A 24,396-nucleotide genomic window follows, 5' to 3' on the forward strand; every position below is an offset into this window, starting at 1 on the left:
CACACTACTGTTCAGTCAGAGACAATACAGAATAGTTTGCTTTTTGGTCTGTAATATGATCCTCTTATGTTGGACAATAAACAACTTCTGACCATAATAACGAAGAGAATCTGGTTAATAAAACATGTACCGTGAGATATTACAATTTATCTCATTAAACACTTCAATTGTTCAGTGTAAGTGTCTGTCCTGTTTTGTGTTCAAATCTCTAATTTGTACATGTTATGCATCACAGCGTAAGTGACAGAGGCCATCTGGCCTAAAAGTATTATATACTTTAATACATTTCTGTTTACAAAGGTGATCACATAATGTACATTTGATAATTTAATATTAATGTGTACAGAGCAGACGGGCAGACGTTCCACAAACATGAATTCTGAAGATTCTTCCCTAAATGGCACCATCGTAGCACACTTAAGTGTTTATGATAACCAAAGACAAACATATCATATTCTCCAGACTTTAATGTGCATTCACTTATTTAAACACAAATCTGAAAGTTTGAGGTGCACAGTTTATTTTTTTCCCACTTTTGTCAGAAACAGCTGACTTTGGATTATTATTTACAGGAGAAATGTAGAAATGCTTTATTGTTTTCAGATGTCTACATCCACTGGGCTCTACGGTAGATATGTTTAGAAAGGGGTTATGTCTCCTCACCATTTTATCAGTTACTTTTTATCGTCATACGTCTGAAAATAAATACATAGTTGTCAGAACACGGCATTTTACAGTAACAGCAAGGCACACACAAACATTTGGCAATTTCGTGATGGAAACATACACATTATCTACAATAACAAGAGTAAAAAGAAAACGAGTAGGTAAACTAAGTAATGACCAACATGCCTCACTGAGGAGATTTTAATGTTTGTGACTGTACAGAGTAGTGACATACTGTATGAACAAAAACAACACCATAAACTGTCAATTGTTATGTAAAGTGTTCACCAAAAATTTTCAAGTGTCAGATGTCCGGCTGGTTTGATGGATACTTCCTGTATCCAATATCCAAGTCAGTGTGAACAGCAGAAGAGAAAAAGTCTGATTGAAACACTCTAACTTACTTACATAATGTCCAGACACTTCTCTCCTTGATCCAGTAGTTTCCAACGTGCAACAGGAAGTCAGTAAGTGAGACTTCTACCCAGCATGCCTTGTGTTTGCTCACATTTGGGGCCAATCAATGCTTTAATCACAGATAGCAGGAACCAATCAGGTTGAATAGGTGTGGGCCGCTGCACTTCAGCCCACAGGATGAGGAGGAGGAAACAGAAGAGAGCCTGATGAGTATAATACAAAGTTACAGTGTTTGTATCAACAACATTTGCACTTCCTGATTAAAACAGTGAATTGAATGACTAAATCTAAATTCACCCCGAGAGCAAACTTTCATTTAATACTGTACAACTGATCATTTTTGTACAATGACCATAATACAATTTAAATAACGTCAGTGCTTCAAAAACAAAAACATACTGATAGATGGTTTACTTTACAGAGAATATACAATCACAGGGTTAAATGAAATACACTGAAAGCAGCATTTCTCTTATGACAAATCGTCTAATGTTATACTCGTGGTAAATATAGCTACCTGTGTGCTTCTGTAGACAAACCATTGATAGTATGGTCCGACTTTGACATCAATACAATCCTTGTGTTGTCTCATTCTAGTTGGCAAGTAAACATGAACAAAAAGTTTCTCAGAGAGTTCTTATCTAATGCTTCATCTATAGTATATACAATTTAAAAATGGTACAATGCAGTTTTTTGTTTTCTTTTCTAAATGCTTCTTGGAAAGAGCAAAAAGACAGACCACAGCGGTTAACTACGTCGGGGTAAGAACACTCTGGAATTGAGAGCCTGTCTGGAATGTAAAAACAGAGAAGGGTGTGACGTTACCTCGGCTATTTTGTTCAGGTTTTTTTTCATGCTGTAAAAAGTCACAGTGATTTCACTCGGCAGTAAATTAAACAAGTCCAAGGCTATAACAGTGATATATGCACCCTGTCCAAACCCCTTTCATAACAAATCTCTTTTTAACCTTGTGTTTAGAATGTCGGAGGATGCAGTTTGCTTGGTGTTCGGCAATTAGAAAAAAACACTCCAGAAACAAATAGTGGAACCTTGAAGTTAAGATGCTTTCATTTTCAAACACAAACACTCTTTTCTTCTCCTTTTTATTCAGGTTTTTGTAATAAAGTTCAATTTATTCAATAAAATGTTCAAAAGGCAACTCATTCCAGAGTGTTCGCACCGTACTGCCTACTCCTACTTGTGGCCCACAGTAATGAACAATATTATATCTATGATCAAAAGTCTGCATAGCACACTGTACACAGTATGAGTCCAAGTCAGTCATCGGGCCGAGCTAAAGATGAAGTTCTCTTCCAAAATCCCATTGTCAGCCAAAAGTTAAAGAACATTTTCAAAGAGGTGCATGGATCGCATGATGTTTTCATCCTGCGCACAAAAAGAAACAGTGTCAGAAGAAAATGCAGTGGGCCAACAGTAGTGAAGGAGATGTGTCGGGATATCCAGCTTACATTTTGGCAGCAGTCGATAAACTCGTCGATGGTTACCACTCCGTCTTTATTCTTATCCATCTTCTGTTGGAGAGAAGGACAGATGAAAAGCAGTCTCTTTACCGTGAATGATGTCTACAGTGCAGGGAATGCTGCCTACGACACACTTGCCTGAAAGAACACTTCTACATGCTGACGAGGCGTCTCCTCTCTGAGGACAGGGTATGTGCACTTTCCCATCATGTCGTAGATGGCCTTCATGATGTCTAGCATTTCCTGCGACACATAGATTAGGGTCGTTTCACCCAGATTACAAAAAAAAGACATTCCTCATTTACCCCTAATGGGAAGCCACACGCGATTAATTTAGATTTCATGTGCCTGAGATTTTGACCTAAAGATTTCTGCTACTCCCAAACAATGCAAGGTCTGATGTTACGCTGGTTTTCAGGTTCATACTTGTATTTTGTTTTTCTACTAGAACATGTTTACATGCTTTAATGTTCAAAGAACATTCTTTTTCTGTCATACGGTGTCTGAATATACCTGTATTCACACTCTGTCTGAAAAACTTTGGTTTAGCACCTGTGTTTTTAATCCCCCCTTTACAAAAAGCCTAGTCAGCTCTGATTGGTCAGCGTTTCCAGATCTCCCGCATCTGCTTTTTCAAAGTCTGCACCGTCATTGCAGCCGAGGAATGACTGTAACAGCGATGTGGCAGCACTTTCTACTTATAGTATAGTTAGACATCACAACCGTACAGAAGTCCTGACGGCTCTTTTAAAGGCACAGTTTCTGAATACAGGCTGTGTGCATTTCTCTGTGGATTAAACATTTTAAAACCTTCACACAGTATTTACATAGCTCATTGTTTATGATAAAACAAAGACAGAAATGTACTTTTCACAATATGGGACCTTTAAAAGGGACATACCTCTTTAGTTATATATCCATCTTTATTGATATCATACAGGTTGAAAGCCCAGTTGAGTTTTTCCTGGATTGTGCCTCGCAGGAGGATAGAAAGGCCCATAACAAAATCCTGCAGTAAAAACAAGTTTCACTAAGAACTGTATAAAATATACACATTTAAAAACAAGCTTTATGGAAACAACAAGTCCTCGAAAACCTATGAAACAACAAAAACATGATGTTATAATATTCCCCATGCACATTAGTGTAGGTAGTATCTAGGTAGCCACGCATCAGCATTTCTGCAAAGATATTATGTCGGGTATTAATTACCGGCGAATGATAAAACAGCAAGAGTGCAGAGTAGACGCTATGAATCGAATATACCTTGTTATTTAAGAAGTTAACCGTTTGTATCAGCCCTCAGGGACTCCCCGTACTTTTGAACTGAATGGACTGCACATGAGCTCTGGTTCGGCATAATGACAGCTTCTCTCTCCTTATAAGCAAATATATGCGCTTCATAAATATTAATCCCGTGTTGATAGCATTTCAAATAGACTTGCTTGGGCTAATTTAAAATGATTGGAGTTGCAGATTACATAATGCCCAAGTGTAAAGCCCTTCTGTGTTTGCACTGTTGAAACTTTAAAGATATTTAGTTTGATGCACTTTTGTAGGAGATTTTAGTGATGGACAGAATTTACACACACACACACACACACACACACACACACACACACACACACACACACACACACACACACACACACACACACACACACACACACACACACACACACACACACACACACACACACACACACACACACACACACACACACACACACACACACACACACACACACACACACACACACACACACACACACACACACACACACAGTGTACTACTTAACACGAAGGACAGTTTCTATAGTTTAGAACTAGAAATATGACAGTACTCACCTCAAAGCTCACAGAGCCATTGTGATCCGTGTCAAATGCATTGAACAGGAAATGGGCGTATGTTGTAGCATCTATAGAGAAAAAAAAACAGATCCATGAAATAAATTTTAAAAAACTGCCGTGATTACAGATCCACAAACACCAGCAGAAACACCTACGGCAAACAATAAAATGGCTCAAAGGAAAGCTTTGTATTTTTTTCCTGGACAACTCTGAAGAATCAGACTGTATTTTCTTTCATGATGAGAGAGCAATGTGCTTCGAGCCAAGAGTTTATCATTGTTTTGTGTGGTGAGCCATTATATTTACTGGTGTGCCTTTCTTCTCTCTGAATAGATATATCAAAGCCCCCTAATGTTTTCTCTTTTGTTCCTCGGGTAGAATATTTACATAATGATGAGAGCAAACAGAGAGCAACTCCAGCCTGCACGAATACAAACTACTTTCTCTCTCTTTCACACACACATTTTCTTGGATGGAGGTTTAACTTAAAGTACTCTCGACTCAAGGCAATTTGTGTCAGTCTAGCACACTGGGCACAGATGCAGTAAGCAACAAAAACAAAGCAGTAGGCTCACATGACACAAACCTCCTTGTGGGAAGAACTGTGCGTAGATGTCTTTAAAAGTTTCTTCGTTGACGACTCCACTGGGGCATTCCTGGGGGAGAAAACAGAATTGCACAGCTCATTCTACATCTTCATTAAACACTTCCCTTCCATATTAAAGTCCCTGCCTTACATAGGAGTTTAAGACGTGCCAATCAGGGTCCAATATATAACTTAAACAAGTGACTGGAACTTGAAATCTCCATACTTGCATACAAAATCTATTTTCAAGAGACATCTTGCGTCCAGTGGTTGAACTTTCAAAATAAACAATAATTGCATATTCATATATTCTAGATTTTTCCACGAGGGACAAAGAGTGGATGATATTTTAAGAATTTTAAATTCTATGATATAAATAATTGAAACCATATCAGACAAATGAATGTTAAATGCTTTAAAACACTTGTAAATGACATCTAAAACATGAGGAGGTTAACTAAAGCCAGCCTTTTGTGGCCAAACATTAACTCAGTAAAAATATTATTAGATATAATTTATTATTACATATATATATATATTAAATATATTAAATCAGATGGCAATATTTCATATTCAAAGAGCAAACTGTATTGTGGTTAGACTTAGGGCTGGGCAATATATCGATATTATATCAATACCTATCATAAGATTAGATATGGTCTTAAATTTTGATTTTGTGACAGTGTAATATTGTAAGTGTCGTCTTTTCCTGCTTTTTTGCTAATATGCAATTTTTTGGGAATGTACCACACTAAGGCCATATGATCAAATTTAAACAGTTAGATATTTGATTGTCTTGATGTCGCCCAGTCTTAGTTAGACTTGTTGCATTGCTTCATTGTTGGGTGCCTGTAAATATTCTCATTTGTCCAGGTCATCCTTATCCTCAAAGCAATTTAAGGCAAAAGCAACTGGACTTGGTTATTTGTCTAGGAAGATGTTCAGTCCGGACCAGTCCCAGCCTGGTCAGATGCAAAATGAACTGATGAAGCCTCTTGGATGAGAGGTGAAACGTCTTCCTAGACAAATAACCAAGTCCAGTTGCGTTTGACTGAAATGCTTTGAGGATTCACTGTTGGGTGCACATTTTCAACCAGAGAGGGCAGTGAAACACTGTCTTTCAGTTGGACGTTAACTCACTCTTTAACTTTAAATAAATAAATTAATTGTGAGTAAATCTCTGGAACATTTTACTCATCCGTCTATTGAGAAAAAATGCACTTGTGGTATTGTATTCTATCGAGGATATATCTTATTATATAAATGATTTATTATCTTATTCAACCTTTTCCTCAGACAGACAATATGTAATAGATAAAGGCTCATTCTCAATGCGGTGGTATCGAAATAGCAAACCGCCCAAGCCTCAATAGGTATATTGTCTAGTCTGGTAGAATTCAGTAGAAAAGACTCAATACTCTAATACTTTAATTGCTTATGAAGGAAAAGGGCCAACTGAAGATAGTGGTGGATAACCTTGCTCAGTGTAGCGTGGTAATAAAGGGGGATTTGTTTTTCTGGTTCAATTTCTGCATGTTGTGAGGCTGCACACTGTGACACGGCAGGCTATTGAATCTTTGGAAGAGAGGAAATGTTCCACCTATACAGACAAGTTCCAAGCCGGGGGGCACACGTGTCTCTGGATTTTCTACACAAGAATATAAACCACGACCATAATGGAGGTTGGTTTAGGAGATCAAAGATTACGAACACACTGTACATAGGATGAATACAATAACTTCAAACAAATCAAACCAAAAAATAAAGAAATTTACCTGTAGACTATCTATCATTATTAAATGTTTGAATTTAAAATCTTTAATAAGAGTTTTCTACAGCCAGTTATGAACTCCATTTCTCTGGAATGATGATGTGAAAAACAATTTTTCCTCAGAGGAATAATCTCAGGGTTTCCTCTTTCCTGTGACCATGTTTGATCAGTGACATTAGAAAACAGAGCTGCCGGGGTGAGAAAATAAGGACGTCTTGCTTCAAACGAGCTCCTTGCTAAGAGGATGTTGCAAGGTTGTCTGCGTGAATCCCCAGACACTGTTCTTCTGTTGTCTCGGAGACCCAGTTACATATTTTGTGTGGTGAAGTTAGGTCAAGAATTTTGGGGAAGTTAGAGAGGCAGAATGAACACAACTCTGTCCCCGTATTGTAGTTAGGCAGTCTGGGACCTGACCCAGTCGAAATGATGTAGCATGGGGGAAATGACTCTGCATAGCAGACAGACTGAGCATCAATCCGAATAATATCGGTGATTGGATTGGGTAAAAGAAAGATAAAAACGGCCTCAGGGCGAGGAACGGACACAACGGAAACTTCAAAATAAAGTTCCCCGACCCGGTCAGCTGTTTTCATAAAACACGTCATACCCGGAAGAAAACAGCAGCTCTGAGGAAGGCTGGAGTACAGTCGAAACTGTCAGCTAAGAAAAAGGAAGAGGACATCTTTACCATATAACTAACTTGTCTGACTAGAAGAAACTTTAACATCCAAAAAAGATAAAAACAGCTTGTGGAGCATTATAAAAACATGTTCCAAGATCACAGGAGTGAAATTTAGGTGTGTCTGACCAGTTTTTAAAACCAACAAACTTTGAGGAAAGCAAACCATATTTTGCCTTCTCCCGGTCACATGCTCTTAAGTGAATTTCCCCTGTCGCCCTCAGGTCGTCGCTATGTCTCACCTGTCTGTAAGACAAACCTTTGAAATCTTTTATCCCCTCTGCTATCAGTCTCTTAAATTCTTTTTTCTTATTCCTTTTACCATGTGCATGTTATTCGTTAAACATGTGTAACCAATGTATTTTACCACTTTGTTCGACTGATCCTTGATGACACTGTACTCCTTGGCATTTTGTTTTTTATTTTTACTCTATTTTTTATTCTATTCTATTTATTTGATTAATTAATTTATACCTGTGTATTTATTGTGTGTATTGTGTTTTCGTACTGTGCCAGTATGCAAGCTGCTGAATTCAATTGCCCCTGGTGGGATTAATAAAGTTGTGTGAGTCTGAGTCTGAGGAATCAATTACAGCAGAAATTTTGGATTTCGCCTTTTTTGGGAAAAAGTGCAAACGTGTTATAAGGGAGAAGGTCAACATTTTTGCTGTGTTGCCAAGAGTAGGATAAAAGATTTGCAACAATTTGTCCAATCGATTTTGAGGATCAACAGAAAAATAATCACGGATCATTTTGATTATCTGTTAATCAAGTAATTTTGTGTTGAAAAAAATGCTCTTTTCGGCCTCTCAAACATGGAGATTTCATTCTTTTCTCTGTTTTAGATCATATTAAACTGAATATCTTTGGGTTCTGACTGACAAAGCAAGACATTTAAAGACGTCACCTTGGACTTTGGGTATATGGGATGGACATTTTTAACTATTCTTTGACATTTTATAGACCAAATGATTAACTGAAAAATGATCGGCAGATTTAACCATGATGAAACGAATGATTGCAGCCCTATTGAATGACAGCCGGTAGACAGTTAGCTTAGCATTGTATAAAGCAGTATGTAGATTCATATTTAATGCACAGATATGAGAGTGGTATCCATGTATCCAAATTAAAAAAAAGCAAATAAGAGTATTGTCCAAAATGTCTCAGTTAACTGGACCCTTTGAAAATCTTAATCCGCATTGTTCAGCATTGAGAGAGAACCTTGAACATCAAACATATCCACTCTAAAAGCAAAGTTACTCCACAGCATCATTGTACATTTCAAATATTTATTTTTTGTTTAGGTCTGTTTATTACAGCATTGCTTATGTTCTAAAACACTACAGTAAATGGGCTGCCAACAGTCAACCTCTGTTGAGGAAGTGCAAGCAAATCTTATGTAATTAAGCACTTAGAACTGAGGAGGGGATGATTTGCCCGTGTGTGTACGAGTGTGTGCTAGTACACAGATGGGCAATTACAGCTGTCAACACTAATAACACAGTGATTAAGTGGGACAGTAAAATACAAATGGCTGCGTTCCAAGTCAGCTGCTTCTTCTAACCTTGCTAACTCATCCTCACAAAACTCAAGGAAAATTAAAAGTCAGTCGAACATTGAACCACATCGTCCCACACTGACAACGTAAATCATCTGATCGTATTTTATCACCTTTTCTCAGCTCCACGATGACATCGGTGAGGTAGTTTTGCGATTGAGATCAAAGTCAGTTTGTTATCTCTTTATTATCAAGTTCAACATAGTGCCTCTGCAATTCAATTTAAAGTTCAGTGAAATAGTTTCAGTCACTCGATGCTTCTGCTTTTAGAAAAGCTGCTTTCTTTTGATACATTTGTCACTGTTTTCTTGCTCTGCGTCAGTGAAGCTACATTACCTAAATAAGGACATAATATTTACATTTGGACATTTTATATGTATAATTTAAGGAATTTAGCCAAAGACCTTGGTAATGTCCAGATCAAACTTGCTATCTTTTCTCCTAGCAATGTTTTTTTGTTTTTTTTTGTAAACCACCCCCTTCATTTCCTAACATGCAAGGTTATGGTCAAGGTTTATTCATGATCTGTGTATTTGTAAACCTCTAAAGCAAAGCTGAAATGATGAAAAGAGCAATCTAAATAATATAAGTAGTATGTTGTCTGGAATGATAACAGATTAGGGTGTAATTTGTCACTTGGCCTTGCATGTTGTTTCATTTGACACATTATTCATAGCCAATTTCCCTTGACAGAATGAGAGGTCAGAAAATGTATTTGTATTCATTTGATATGCTTGTAAAATTAGCTCATCCATGATAATAAAATCACAAATACAATTTGTGAAATGCAAAACTGGCCAGGCATGAAATTCCTTTCTGAGACTTGTGAAATGATGCAGAAATAAGCAGAGTTGGGAATGAAATAAACCTGTGAACACAGGCATCATTGCTGATGGAATACAAACAGTGAGATCTTAATCTAATGCTCAAGGCACTGCCCCGGACTGTGAACTGTGAAAGCCCAGCAGATAAGCCAGACATAAGGACAATATTGGGTTATTTCCTGTAGACAGAGGTGAAGAGATTTATGAAACAATGGATTCTCTCATGTCTTTAAGGTGACCTTTCCTAAAATTACACCTCAAGAACAAGAACAAGAGCTGAGTTTTAGTCCCTGCAAGACATATTGCTGAAGCAAACACAAAGCTCCACTTTGACCATCTGTGAATACAAGTGAATGACTCATAAGGTTCGTTGTCAAGACAAATGACCTCATCTTGCCACCTACAGGCATTTGATTTGCTTCAAAAGCCTGGACAACAAGGATAAAGGGCCAAATTTCTCATCATGGGAACCATGCCAGCTATTATTATGGCTGGCTTAAAAAGCTCTGCCAATGACACAGGGTTGGGGCAAGACAGAGATAGTCGTTTGACCCTGACAGTTAAAAAATGAGCCACACGTTGTACTTAGTGATGGACAACAGCTATTAAGTAGCTGTAATTTAAGTACCATAACTTTTTCCCTTGGCCACAGTAGCATTTCATTTCTAACTATGTTGCTTACGACTCATTTCCCTTACATTAAGACATTCAAAGAATTTTTCAGTTAGTCTAAAAGCAACAAAAACACACAGCGAGAACAATGTAATCTGTAAGGTTAAACATTGTCTGTAAAAAATATTGGAAACAAGAGCCATTTGAAATCACATTTTCAATAACCAAGTTGTATTATCCGGTAATAATAATAAAAACTTTGCTCCAAAAATGATGAGGATTATTTTCACTTGCCATTGACAAGGAATGAAACAAACCTGTTGTGTGGGGGGTAATTTTTGAGGAACCGCCAGCAGAGACTGGTCTGAGAAGAGTTATTCAGTTTGGCATCATTTAAACCTTTCGTATCTTAGAGTGCAAGTCTGAGACACTGAGCTTACTGGTATTATCCCACTTTGTTAATACATCGTAGGTTACTAGCTTTAGTCTCTTACGTGCTGGCCAGCTAGTAAGCTAGTTTCAGAGTGGAACAATTTCGTGGCACAGAATAGAACCAGACTGACTGCTGAACACAGCCGCTACTTCGCACTGAGGAGGTGGTCGGGGATGGGGCCAGGAGGTTCAGATCAGAGCAGAGAGCACTGTTGAAGGAGGCTGACTGGTGGATGACGCTCTGCTAAGGAGCATGGTCACCTAATCATGATAATAATTTTAGTAATAAATGTTACCGACCAATATTTATGGAGCAGACTAGTGAGGGTAGCAACGTTTAATTGACTAGTCAACTATTCGCGCACATCCCTGCTAATTACACAGCAGTGATGGGGAACTTAAAATAAAAAAGGTGCATCATCAGCACAAAATAAAATAAATCTGTTTAGTGTGTTACCATGCTAACGTTTATGCCAATTAGCACCAAACTCTACTAGTACTGTACAAGTACTGCTGATGACGATGGGAATGGCAGTTCAATATTTGGTAATTAATTAGAGTATTGGACAAAATTACATTATGACCTGATGGTGCCGCTGTATGAGAAATCAGGGTGATCTCTAAAGTTCTAAAAATTTATTTTGAGGGGAACATGAATCTTCTCACCAAATTTATGGCAAATAAAATCAATAGTTGAATCAGTTTATCCAAATGTCAACCTCAGGCCAAAGAGGAAAGCTATTTCACTTGATCATTTTTAACTTTGACCTGCTGGTGGCGCTAGATAGAAAGTCAGGGATTGACCAAAAGGATTTATTCTCTGGGCACCATGAACATCTGCCCCAAGTGTCATAGAAATACATCCAATTGTTATTGAGATATATCAGGCTGAACCAAAGGGCTGGGCTGACGAGCAGACCAACTGACATTGCCATCCCTAGAGAGATGCCACTCTAGCAGCAAAATATTAAAATTCAAAATCTGTAATGTAAAAAAAACAAAAACATGGGAGGGTGTCTATAAACATATGCAAGATTCTCTCCCTCGGCTTTAGAGGGAGTTAGGCAGAGTGTGCGGCACAAATTAAAGGCCTCATTAGTACACTTCTACCTCTTATTCTGTCTCAAGTGGAAGTGGAAACTGAAGCCCCATGGGAGTTCTTCTATCACAGGACTCTCCCTGTCCTCCTCTCTTTCGTTGCCAGACAATTTGGGTTGAGTTAATTCTGGGTCATCTCATTACGCCTCACATCAGAGGTGACAATGAAGTGAGGTGGTTTTATATGGGCTGCTCTGGAGGACTTTGACCTGATTGCTCATCAGTAATCTGCCACAATGTGTTGGGGATATGACCTAATTATCTTTGGCACAATGAAGAATGTGCAAAAAATTCAATATTCTGTGGTAAGCACAAATGAACTTGGTGGCATTAGTGCATGATGTAGATGATTCAGCAAAATAGCACCAGATGCTGGATTTTTGTTTATTGCTACACAAGCAGAGCACACGCTGAATTTTTTTTATGGGAATAGAAAAAGAAGTGGAACTGTCAAAACTTCCAATACCCCTGTCAAGAAGGTTATAAAAAAGAATAAATCAAATCAAATCAAAGGGAAACCAGTTTTTTTTGATGTCAAAGAGAGATATGTCCAAGAGAGAACAAAGCCCACTATGCGGTACATAATGTATGGTACTGGGGGGGTGCATGGTGGCCCCGTCACTTACATTCTTGAAGCCGCGGTAAAGGATCTGTAGCTCTTTGCGGGAGAAACGTGTCTGGGCTTCAAGCTGTTCTAGTCCCTCGGGGCGATGGCGGACTGTAGATAGTTCAAGCTCATCTTCAACACTGTCTGGAGAGGAAGAGGAGGAGGAGGAAGAAGGTCAGATGTGAACAGATGCTGGTGAGTATTTGCAAAAAAGTATGATTGAGGCTAGAATTTAATATATCCCATTACACTTTCAAACATCAGCAATAGTTAAGCAAATAAACCCAGATATAACCTGCATCTAACCTCGGTTAGACCTAACCCTACAATCTTTTTGATAACAAAGAAAATCCATTGAAGTAATTCCACTTGGAAGCCCTTTTCCTCCTCGTTATATCAGGTCCTTTGCAAATGTTACTTCACAAAAGTGAAAAAAATGCCCTATTCTTCTCTACACCAAACACTTGAGCAGAGATAATTAGTGTTTTTGAGGCCCCTGAACAAAGTCTTCATGGCAGGGAGCCTCTTCATGGACCCTGTGAAACTTTTTAATGGGTCTGTAATGATGGCAGATGCTGTCTGGGCCCAGTCACCCACAGCACTGTTCTTGCAGCATAGCGTTTGACTCGTCTTGTTGGTACAGGGCCTTGCATATACCTGAAATGAGACAATGTCTAAATGCATCATTAGCTTCAAGGGTGCTATCGTGGCCCACAGCCAAAAGGCCAGGTCTTCTAACTGACCACAAGAATCTGGAGACATATGGTTGCGTCATTTTTAGATATGATGAGTATGATGAAAATATGCAAAATGCAACATGTTCTTACTCTAAACGTGTCATATACAGCCACTTGATCGGGACCACTTTTTTAATGCTCTAGGTATGTTTTTGGCAGAATTTTTGAAACGTGCAGGGTATGTTTAGGTTAAGGCAGCAAAACCACTGGGTTAGGTTGAGGAAAATATTGCTGTTTGGGTTAAAATAAGTACATTTAATCTTCTTGGTTAGGTTTAGACAACAAAACTACTTCGTTATGGAAAGGATTGTGTCTTAAAATAGTCATGTTTGTTACATTACTTATGTACGTAGTTACGCACATAACTTAACATACATAGTTAAAAAACAAAACCTTTGCTTTTACATAGGGCGTAAACAGTGGTCTCCTGGGTGGACCTATCCATCCAACTGAAACTCCCCCCTATGCAGATTTTGTTGCTTTTTATTATTAAAAAGCAACTTTGTCACTCTTTATATTACATCCTCTTACCACACTGTGGTGCTTCTCATACAGACACTAAAGGGTGCCTTATGTGTCACTGACCTAGCTACCGCTTTTGACGAGTGGGGGGTGAGAACGAGGAAAATGCAATATATTCTTTCAATTCAAAATGAATGTAGAAAATCAAGAACAGCAAAGTGAGTTTTCGGGGAAATTTGACTGAACAGTAATCTATACATAGCATCTCTTTAAATCTTCTATGTGCAGTAATGAAAAACATTTCTAAAAATAAACGAATGTCCAGCAATATTTTGTAACTAAATCCAATATTGATATCAAGAAAAGCCACAGAAAGGAAAAGCATCTTCGACAACAAGAAAAACATCATCACAGCGAGAGACGGAGAGCCTTGGAAGAGACACTTGCTTTGATTACTGGAGGACGCCCTTTTGGCTGTGGAGCATGGAAAGAGCCTCATGAGTCGAGCTCTCACTCCGCGCTTGTGGACAATCTGAGGGTAGCCTGGGAAATACAGCATTAGGTCTTACAGTTACCCAGGCAACTAACAGCCTCAGCACATTCTAGGAAGCTGGACATGCAAGAGGGTCTATTAAGTTCACATAAGGCTGCCTCATAGTTGGTTCTTCAGGACAACAACACAGTATTTCACACTGCATTAGTTTAACACTGCAGCTCTAAGAAACAGCAGGAGACGATGTTTTGGATTTGGCTAATTGAGATTATATAAGTAGAATGCAGCTGGATTAAATAACTGCTAGATGAGATACCCTTTTTGCATTTCTGTGTATCTACACTGGAGATCCAAATTAGAGCACAAGTTATTAATAGTTGATTTATCCGGATATACTGTTATTTTTCTATAGTTCAGAATTTGATAGAATATTTGCTTTGGCTATACAACTGCTGTCCTAGCATGTTTTCTTTAAATAACCAAGGCACCTCAGAGTACTATACTGCGGTGTGCAAAATTAGAGAACACTTATATGAAGACTCTCACTGGGGAATTGGTTCAACACTGCAGCTGGAGTGGCTCGCAAGTTTAGTGCTGAACAGGACAAGGATTTGTCTCAGCACACAGTTTGTCACGGTTTAAGACTTTTTGGACTGAAAGCCCACTCTGCAGTGACCAAACCTCTCATCAGCAGAAATAATAAAAAGGCTAGGCTTTCCTTTGCTGAGGAGCATGTTGTCTGGACAGAGGTGAACTGATCTAGAGTGCACTACAGTGATGAGAGCAAATTAAATTTATTTGTGTCTGATAGGAAACATTATGTTCGGTGTAGGACTTGGGAAAGACTGAACCTTAAGTGTATAAAGAAGTCAGTTCAATTCAGAGGAGGAAGTGTCATGGTTTGGGGGTTGTTTTTTCTGCAGCAGGAGTTGGGTACAGCTACATGGCAGGGTGAATGCAAATGTTTATGTGAACCTCCTTTGGCAACATGCAATAACTTCTATGCAATTGTCTCCCAATCAGCCGCAATTTTCATACAAGACAATGCCTCCTGTCACACTGCAAAATGAGTTACGCAGTTCCTTAAGGCTAAGAATATTGAAACAATAAAATGGCAAGCCCAGAGTCCAGATCTGAACCCCATAGAGATTCTCTGGAAATTCTTGGGTGACAAAGTAATGTCTAAGAAACTGCAGTTACCGAACTGTGGAAGAGATTGCAAGAAGAATGGACCAAGATCAAACCAGAGCAGTGTGAGAAACTAGTGATGTCCTGTGGGCACAGATGTGCTGAAGTCATTCAAAACAAGGGCCTCTACACTTCCTATTCATTTTTGAAGAAGAAAACATTGTTTAAATCTTCTCTTCTGAGTGGTTACTGTTCTCTATTTTTGCTCACTGCTTTTTTTTCACAATATAAAGGTGCTAGTACAGCAGTGGTATAGCCACAGTGGATATTCTATCAAATTCTGAACAAAAAAAAATAACAGTATTTCAGAATAAAGCAAAATTTCATAATTTGTTCTGTAATGTTGATCTCCATTGTACATGTAAACCTATAGCAGCATGAGTTCAAGGCTGCCTAAAAATGGCATGTCTGCATGTCTTGAGCAACTAGTTCTCTGGGTTACATTACTTATTAACAAGTCTGGCAGGTTGTAGGTCATCAGTGTAAAACACAGGCTGAATATAATATGGACCCTGTGACCTCATGTCAAGGTGTAATATGACATGACGCTCCTTGACCGAAGTGTATTTTTCTTCCGGTTTCTTAAACAAAAGCACCTTGGTACATCATTAGTTGGTCTATCCAAGGTTTGAATGTATGATCACAAACTCAAACTCTATGCAGTACCACTCTGTGAGAATGAAAGTTATTGAGTAATAAGTTCACAGCCTTGACTGAAAGCGCACAAGCCCATTTCCCATCCCACATGGGCTATTCAGAAAAATTTAGTGTGAGGTTAATTGACAGCAGTGAGCATTAGGACAAGCTCTCAAGTGCTGCAAACCATTTGTCAATCACAGCAACACTTCACGTTTGTCACACAATTAATTCAGACTGCAGACTTCAAGATGGCAGGTTGGAGTTTTAAGAGGCCTCTATAAACCTGGGCTATAGAGAGATATAGTTGTCATGACATCACTGAATAGAGGGTGTGGGAACTACATCATACATCTGCAACTGGTCTGGCAACATCATGGAGGTCCAGTGGAAAATTGGCTGTAAGCAGAAGAATGGCTCAGGGTAAAACTACTGGGCAAGACAAAAACGATACCTGACAAAAGGTAGTTGTGGTGTGAGCGTAGGTCAGTCTACCTTTAGTATGTGTGCTAGACAGAGTACAATAACTTTAAAGTGCAAAAGCATTTATAAATAATAGAGTTGTTCTGATACTGATACCATTATCGGAAATGCCTCTGATACTGTGTAAAATTATGGTAGGCTATTTACTAATCTGATAACCTAATTAAAATGAACTTTTAAGTAATCACTGATTATCAAATTAGATGATAAAAGTAAGGTCTACGGTATTCATTCCCTGTATGTATTGGTACACAAGTTCAGATATTGGAATCAGTACTGGGAAGGAAAAAATGGTATTGGAAGAGTCTGCATCCATGTAAGCAGCCTGCTTAGACACATTTTCATTGTTCTAAGCACAATGAGAATAAAGATCTATTCCTATCTAACTTTAGCATGCTAACATGCTCACAATTATAATAATAACATACTGATGTTTATTAATGAAAATGATCACTAGCTTAGTTTAGCATTTTAACATTTGCTAGTTAGAAAGTAAAGCTGGAGTTGATGGGAATGTCATTAGTTTTAGTTATAAACCTAATGTAATCGAACAATGAAAATTTGATGATGAGAAAGTTAAGGCATCACCATAGTCATTGCAATTCATCCTCTTGCCACCTTGAATGTCCGCACAACATTTCACAGCAGTCCTTCAGTAGCTGAGATATACAACTAGAGAGGCCACTTGGTAGCAGCTAACATGGCTAACCTCAATTTAATTAATCCATTTTTATGTTATTACTCGTGCTGACATAAGCAAAATTTCAGAAATCTTGCCAACACTTTTATACAAGCTGGAAAGGAGCCCTGATGTGTTCCAGCCTTTATACCTTCACAGTGGGCAGAGATACAGAGCAGCACAGATACAGAGGTACACAAAAAAACCTCTCATAAAAAGACACTGTTGATTCTGTAGTCTTGCTGTCAGCTTACGACCAGTTCATATTGCCCTCTATAACGACACAATAACTTTGAGCTTTAGAGGATGAAGAGACAAGGTGGAGCTTTCATCTGTTCTTATTACCTGCCTGGCACACACCTTGCTGAGTGAGTGGGGAGGAGATGTCTGAGTGTCTTCACTGAGCTTGAATCAGACAGATGTTGCTTTTGTTTGTGATATTGGTCTTGACACAGCAAGCTGGCTTTATTTGGAAAAATGACTGTACTACACAGAGACATCTTTTCTAGCTAGGAGCTTAAGGATCGGCTTCAACATTTTTTACGTGAACAAAAAGAAGGGCTGGGTATTATCTAAGAAGTTATGATACCAGTTCTATACGATACCAGTATCCTGTATCCTGTAAGTGATACCGTTACCAATAGTGTATTTAATTTTAAATAATCCTTCTATTTTTTTCTTCTTTTACAGTTTCTGTACAACTTGGTACTGGGTTATTTAAGTTGATATCTTAACTGTATGCCCAGTTAACAAGAGCAATCAATCTGCACTATTACTAATAGATATAGAAAGCATGAGTGTTGGTGAAAAGCTGAACGAACATGAAAGCAATAAAAAAACAATCTCTAAAGTGGAATAAAGCAGAGTGTGATTGACACAGCGCTTAATCGGGCAGGAAAAGAGCATGCAGTCATGGCTGTCTGATTAATGTGTGCCTTTTTAGTTTGTTGACAAAATGGATCTGACACTTGAGTATGTGTGTGAAAATCCAGAGAGCAGCTGGTGCTGTGCTCTTAACCACAAAAGGTCAAAGGTTAACCTTTTGCTGGTGAACGCCCCCCCAAAAACAAAAACAAAAATGGGTGTTATTGTCCTGAAGAATCAAGTATATCAAGCAAAAATGCAAGGTTCTGCAGAGTATAAACATTTAAGTGATTCAGTCATTGCGTACACACACACACACACACAATCATGCCATACTTTTGCCTTCCTTGAGAGAAAAAACCTGACCTCAGCCCGCAGCTATAATGACGGGTTGTAGCTGACCGTGCAGCTCATCAGAAATGTAATTTAAAGCCACCTTTGAGTAACAAAGCTGTCTTAGCCATTTAAGCCTGCGGCAATACAAGAGAATGAGATTGCCTTACAAGGGCTGTAAACAAAGACTAACACCTCAGCAAAATATAATTACCACAGGGCATACCACATGTAACTAGCATTGTAGACGCCATAAAATGTTCAACTGCACAGTATCTTCTTAATCAATGAGCCGACAAAGCCGCAAAAATACTTTAATCCTGGAAAATAATTGTGAGAATAAAACCCTCAAAAATGAGTCAAGACAGATCAATCATTTTTCAACTGTACAAGTAGACACACTGTATAATTTATCTCAAAGGTAAAGTCATGCTTGGGGGGTAAAACCTCACTAGCCCTAAATCAATTCGATCCATGAACAGAAAAAGAGTGGTTAATAAATATTTGAGAAATCTATATCCAGTGCAATCTAAAATGTCCTCAGTTGACCACGAATGGCTGCTTGATATCAATAAATCTTGAGTCAATTCTTGTGCTGAAGCACGCAGTTTGACGGTGCTGCTGAGCTTGCTGCTTCTTTGTTGTGCTGTGAGGGTGTATGCACAGTAAGTGCTACACAAAGGCAAATGATGGCCTGAGGGCCCACATGGGATGGAGGAATTTAATACAGTAAGTGCAAAAGCCCCTTACTTGGTAAGAGATTCAAATTAAAACTACTAAATGGATCTATGATGGGGGAACTCTGGGTTTAATCTGTGGAAAAAATGATTTAATTTAATTTCAGTCACTGATAGCATTCATTTAATTCAACTTAATTTTTAGTTGCAACAAGCCCTTTCCCTGCAATGTTATCACACTAAAATAGTGCAGCTCTATCTCTGTGTATCATACTAGCACCATGTGCCTTTTCTAAAGAGCTTATGTGTGCGTCTGAGACAAGGTCTTAACTTGTACAATTTAGCAACGGTTCCTCGCGGTCCCCAAGAAGGCAGGGCTCACGAAAGTAGGCCATGACTCCAGGGGAGCACAACTTATCTTCTGACAGTTTACATGATTGTGTTACAAATGGCAGCACCCAACATATGAGCCTATACAGCTTAAGGAGTTGCATGAAGATCATTGACAGTGACTCTGAGTTGACTTAATCTAATTGAATGAGTCTCAGTGACCTTTCTTAGTTTCCCTTGATGCTTAGACTAGAAAGGCCTGTTTCCGCACAGGTACCTTTAAATAAGGAAATAAGTAAAGCATTGTGCTTTTCAGATTTGAAGACATTTCCCAGTTCCTTCCCATCATTCTTTATTCTTTAGTGAATACCACTATACTCAAAGACACACTAACATGCTTATTTCTCTCAGTGATTAACTTTCCTCTACAAAGTAATAAATCATAGCAATTATAGCACCAATCTTTCCTTCTAAAGGAGATGTAGCTCGGTTAACTGAAAAACATACAGTATGTTCAACAGTGAAAATGTGTTCAGGAAGAAAAAATGAGCCTGACATTAAACATTGAAATCCTCATCCAGATGGAAAGCAACACAACATAGCTGGAGGTTGGAAAAGACAACCCCTTTAATTCAAACACACTTCGACATCATTAGTAGTCTATGTAATCAAAAATGTTTAACACAATGCATATGGTGTCTTAGATGTATACAGTACATACATAAAATATAGAAAGACCAACACATGAGCCTTTTTCATTGATATGCTTTAGAAGTTCATGTTGGCACAAATACTTTGTAGTCATGGTAAGCATTGAATAGTTTGAGGAGCTGCATGTTCAGTAGCCACTTAATAAGCATATTCTTCAGGAACCCAGAACAAAACTGTAACCTACAGAAGTTACACATTTGCAGAGCCTCTTTCACACATGCACTGCAAACATGAAATTATCTAGACATTACCCATATGAGCTGTATGTGAGAACGCAAATGTCCAAATCAGTTTGATCAGACATCAAACCCACTTTATTCTGCCAGCTACCAAAGTCCAAATAATGTCCAATCGAGCCCAAAGTGTGATAATTCACAGCAAGTCCATGACCAAATTATAAATCGGCTATGTGACCATGATGTAATCTGCAGCATGTCCTGCCTCCTCCATACTCTACTGGCGCCACCCTTCGCCTAAATCGAACAAGAGTATTTCCAGAAAGTGAAAACACATCTGCAATGGAAACTATTCTTTTGTGTGCTACAGGTGCAAAAGAGAAACCAACGCAAACATTGGGAAGCTTCCATCACTAAGCTCCCGCTGTTCATGATACATCATCCTGCCAAACTTAACACCTGAACCAACCTCCATACTGATCTTATCTCAACATGAGTTCACTCCTAATATAGGCCGCTCTAAGTCCTGGCAATACAACAAAGAACAATCAACCACCAGTCTTAGGGTATCGGGTTCATCACAAGGCTGCACTGTGTCTACTGCTGTCCATTTAAGGGCAATATATGTAAACAGTCACAAATCAGATAGGATGATTGCAATGGCCACAACAGCATTAGTGAGACAAGATCACAAAGTTACTTTCAGGCTTTAAGCTGAAATTAGTATTACATATCTCAGGAGAATTTAAATTGGAATTTAACATTTTTGGGCTTCAGTTTGATTCTATCATTGCTTTAGGCACATTATAATCAGTAGTTATTCTCTGGGACATTTTAAGTCTCTTCTGTGAGTGACTGTATCTGGTCACCACATCTTTCTGCATCTTAATTTGACTCTTTGGTTTTGGTTAAAAAAAAAAGTAATTAATTGATGCATTTTTGGAAAGGCTGAGTCTCAAATAGAACCAAGAAAATGTCTTACTAGTATTAGTAGTATTAGTAGTTGAAAAACTGTTTTTGGGTGCCCTGTGGCTTTTTGCTGCATTTTGTCAACCTCAAACTGTGTTGTCAAAATTAATGTTAAACTAATCTTAAAAATAAAGACTTTTCAGGACTGCCCTGAATTTCATTTTCTACATACGAAGCTTCTATTGAATTTCAGATGAAGCATCGAATGTCAGCAAGCATATTTTATATCACCCTAAAAAAATTCCTATCCAAAACCACCCCATTGACTGCAGTGAAAATGTTTATTTCTAGAAAGATATAGGCACGCAAAAAAAATTTGCAGAATTTGAATGTTGATTTAGAATCTTGATGTCAATGTTATGAATAAAGCTGTGAAGAGTGAACTTATTTAGGCAGCTTTTGCTGTTTTCAGTGTTTCAAGCTAAAGAGAAATAGTATTCCGTCAATATAAATACCAAACATGGATCAGAGTCTAAATTCATTATGGTAGCTTTAAAAAAGGCTTGTTTAATTGCGTGATATTTAGGTCAATGCTAACGATTGGCGGCATGCTATGCAGGCTTATCAATACCTCTTTCACATATGAATTTAAACTCTTCCATCTCTCTAAAGATCAACTCAATATAAGCAACAGTGTACACATGGAACACAACAGTCTAATTGTCACAATGGTCCATTACACGAATACAGAGGCAAACGTCTTTAGGGCAAATCATATCTAAATCAATCAGCAGATGGAGAGGAGATTACTTTTAGGACAAATATATTTTAATTGAGTCAGTTTGCGGACAGCAGATTCACTTAAACACCTCATTCCAGTGTTTATGTCCCAAGGCTGCATGTTGTTTCTGAGGGAAACAGGGACAAAGCTAGCAATCAACTGAAATTACACCCAGTGAGACAAAAACAAGGACAGCAGATGAGCTGTGTCTGGCAGCCTGACCAGGGGTGGATTGTATCCATGCTGGCATGATTCCCAAAATAAATATATAATAAATAAATAAATAAATAAAAAAGGCTAATGGGATATCAACCTGACCTGCCTGCCTAAAGTTTCACCAAGGCTACTGGCATGAGTCACCCCCAGCAGAATACTAAATTGGCAGTATTGTTTGGCTATTTAGATTTATTGATAAGGCTATTCCTTAGTCACACACCTGCTTACAGACAATCCCTCTACATCGGCACAGCAAAATTCCATACATATTCTCTGTGTGTATATTCTATATAAAATGGGCAGCCAGGGAGTTCAGATTCATTTGCCTGAGGTTCTCAGCTTTACTTGCTCACATAAAGTTTGCACATTTACACTGCACATGTAAAATATCAGTGGAGATAGGTGGGGCTGGTTGGGATATGGTGAACAGAGAATCATGTCAAAAGCATTTGGTGACACCATGTGCATTGGAGAATATAGTGTTTTCCTGAGAACAATAATCCCAAGAGAAATATACCAACTGATATCAAATGAGTGAACTGTGGAAAGTTGAAGGGAAGGGCAACAATATATGCATATCCAGATCTGCCCGAGGACAGAAGATTAAACGTCTAGCTCATTTGCAATGGCTGACATTGTATTTCCTGGGTTGTAATGATTTCCCCTTTGTGGCAACAAATATTTTCTGATGCTCCAAAACAAATTATATTGGACATCCAGAATCCCAGAGCTGCCAACAGTGGACATCTGCCGATTACAATTCTGCTTTTGCAAGTGTTAGATCTGTGGATCCAAGTCAATAACAGAAAGCTAATTCCAAAACAGTCCACACTGTGTAAAGAGAAAAGCTCTTTTTATATCACATAAATCACATGGGCGATAAGGGAGGTGGATACAGATCTGCCATTTGTTTCTATTTGGTGGGCCCAAACACAAACAACCCTGAAGAATGTAGTCAGGGAGAGCTCTATGTCATTGCTGTTATATAATAAAACAGCTTCCATCTCTTATGGCAGGCAGGCAAAATGGCTGTGAAACCAACTTATGGAAAGAGATAGAGGAAGGCACGGTCAGTACAGGGCCTGTCTTAAAACCAAAGCCAATTGGGCACATCATTGAGACCACAAGAAGATGGCATCACATTTTGTGCTTCGCTGCCAATGATGAAAGACATATGCAAATAATTCTGAGTCTAGGCAGATTGGGGATAGATCTGTATAAACAGCTAAATGGGCTGAAGCCTTGATTATTCCCTTCAGGTTAGCTATCGCGAGACAGAAGGCAAAGCAGCATAAACTACAGTAGCTCTTTACTGGCTAAAAGAATGCATTCACCATTGCCATAAGTGCAATTTGCTCCAGTGTGTTTGGGCTTATGCACTTGCAGTAGTTATAATCAGTTCAAACTAGCCTGTTTGAGTATATAAAATGTCAATGTCAGTGTTACGACATCAAATAAAAGCATTTTATTTGCTTTTCTGAAGTGAGTGTGACTGATGAGAGCATTGAGGACTAGATGTCAAGGTTCTTTATGAGAAAGAGCAGGCTCTCACACTTGCTATAATGACACACAATCAGAGGGCTGAGGCATTTATTGACATCTGGGGGAAGATCAGTCTGTGCTTTTAATTGCAATCATTTGTCACTTGAAAGCGTTTTAATAATAGTCTGTCTCAAAGAAAACCTTGCTCCGATATTGGAAGTAAAGGTCCTCTGCCCTTTCTACTCCAATCATTTCTGAGATTCTAAGGTAGGACCAGGTGAGTCAAGGTACTCGAAGAGGAGAGAGTCTCTTTAGCCTCACTTGAGTCATCTGTATTCAGTTCTGTATTCATACAGTCACTGAAAGCAAACTCCCAATTCTAGCAGCCATTCACCATTTTTATTTCACAAACAGCCTGAAAGTCCAAAACATTGCTTTTGAACTAAAATCTAATTTTCTCTTGATACTGTATGTCAGCCAAAAGACAAACATCAGAGCCAAGCTGAGGCATTAGGACATCTGTTAAGATTTGAGACTGGAAAATGTCCCCACGAAAATCACAAAAAGTGAATCTAAATTGGCTTGGGAGGTTGATTATCTTTTTTCTAACTGACATTATTACCTCTATCACAATTAGGGATGTATGAAAATATT

At 38.4% G+C, this 24,396-nt stretch overlaps 1 protein-coding gene across 5 annotated transcripts in view; it reads right to left on the minus strand.

The window, feature by feature from the left end:
• Positions 1-2,330: 2,330 nt before the first annotated feature.
• Positions 2,331-24,396, minus strand: part of kcnip4a (potassium voltage-gated channel interacting protein 4a) — a gene marked incomplete at its 5' end in the record, with an annotated part of 134,632 nt that continues 112,566 nt past the window's right edge. For 4 of the 5 annotated variants that reach the window (XM_083937506.1, XM_083937508.1, XM_083937509.1 and 1 more), the window contains 7 exons: positions 2,331-2,469; positions 2,553-2,615; positions 2,703-2,807; positions 3,466-3,573; positions 4,413-4,483; positions 5,002-5,071; positions 12,605-12,729. In XM_083937506.1, coding sequence (XP_083793632.1) covers positions 2,422-2,469; positions 2,553-2,615; positions 2,703-2,807; positions 3,466-3,573; positions 4,413-4,483; positions 5,002-5,071; positions 12,605-12,729 — 590 coding nt within the window. In that variant the 3' untranslated portion in view covers positions 2,331-2,421. Of the gene's footprint in view, positions 2,470-2,552; positions 2,616-2,702; positions 2,808-3,465; positions 3,574-4,412; positions 4,484-5,001; positions 5,072-12,604; positions 12,730-14,227; positions 14,328-24,396 lie in introns of all 5 variants that reach the window. The other variant, XM_083937507.1, reaches the window with a different exon arrangement.

Source organism: Echiichthys vipera (genome assembly GCF_963691815.1).
Source record: "Echiichthys vipera genome assembly, chromosome: 22".
Taxonomy (NCBI): Eukaryota; Metazoa; Chordata; class Actinopteri; order Perciformes; family Trachinidae; genus Echiichthys; species Echiichthys vipera.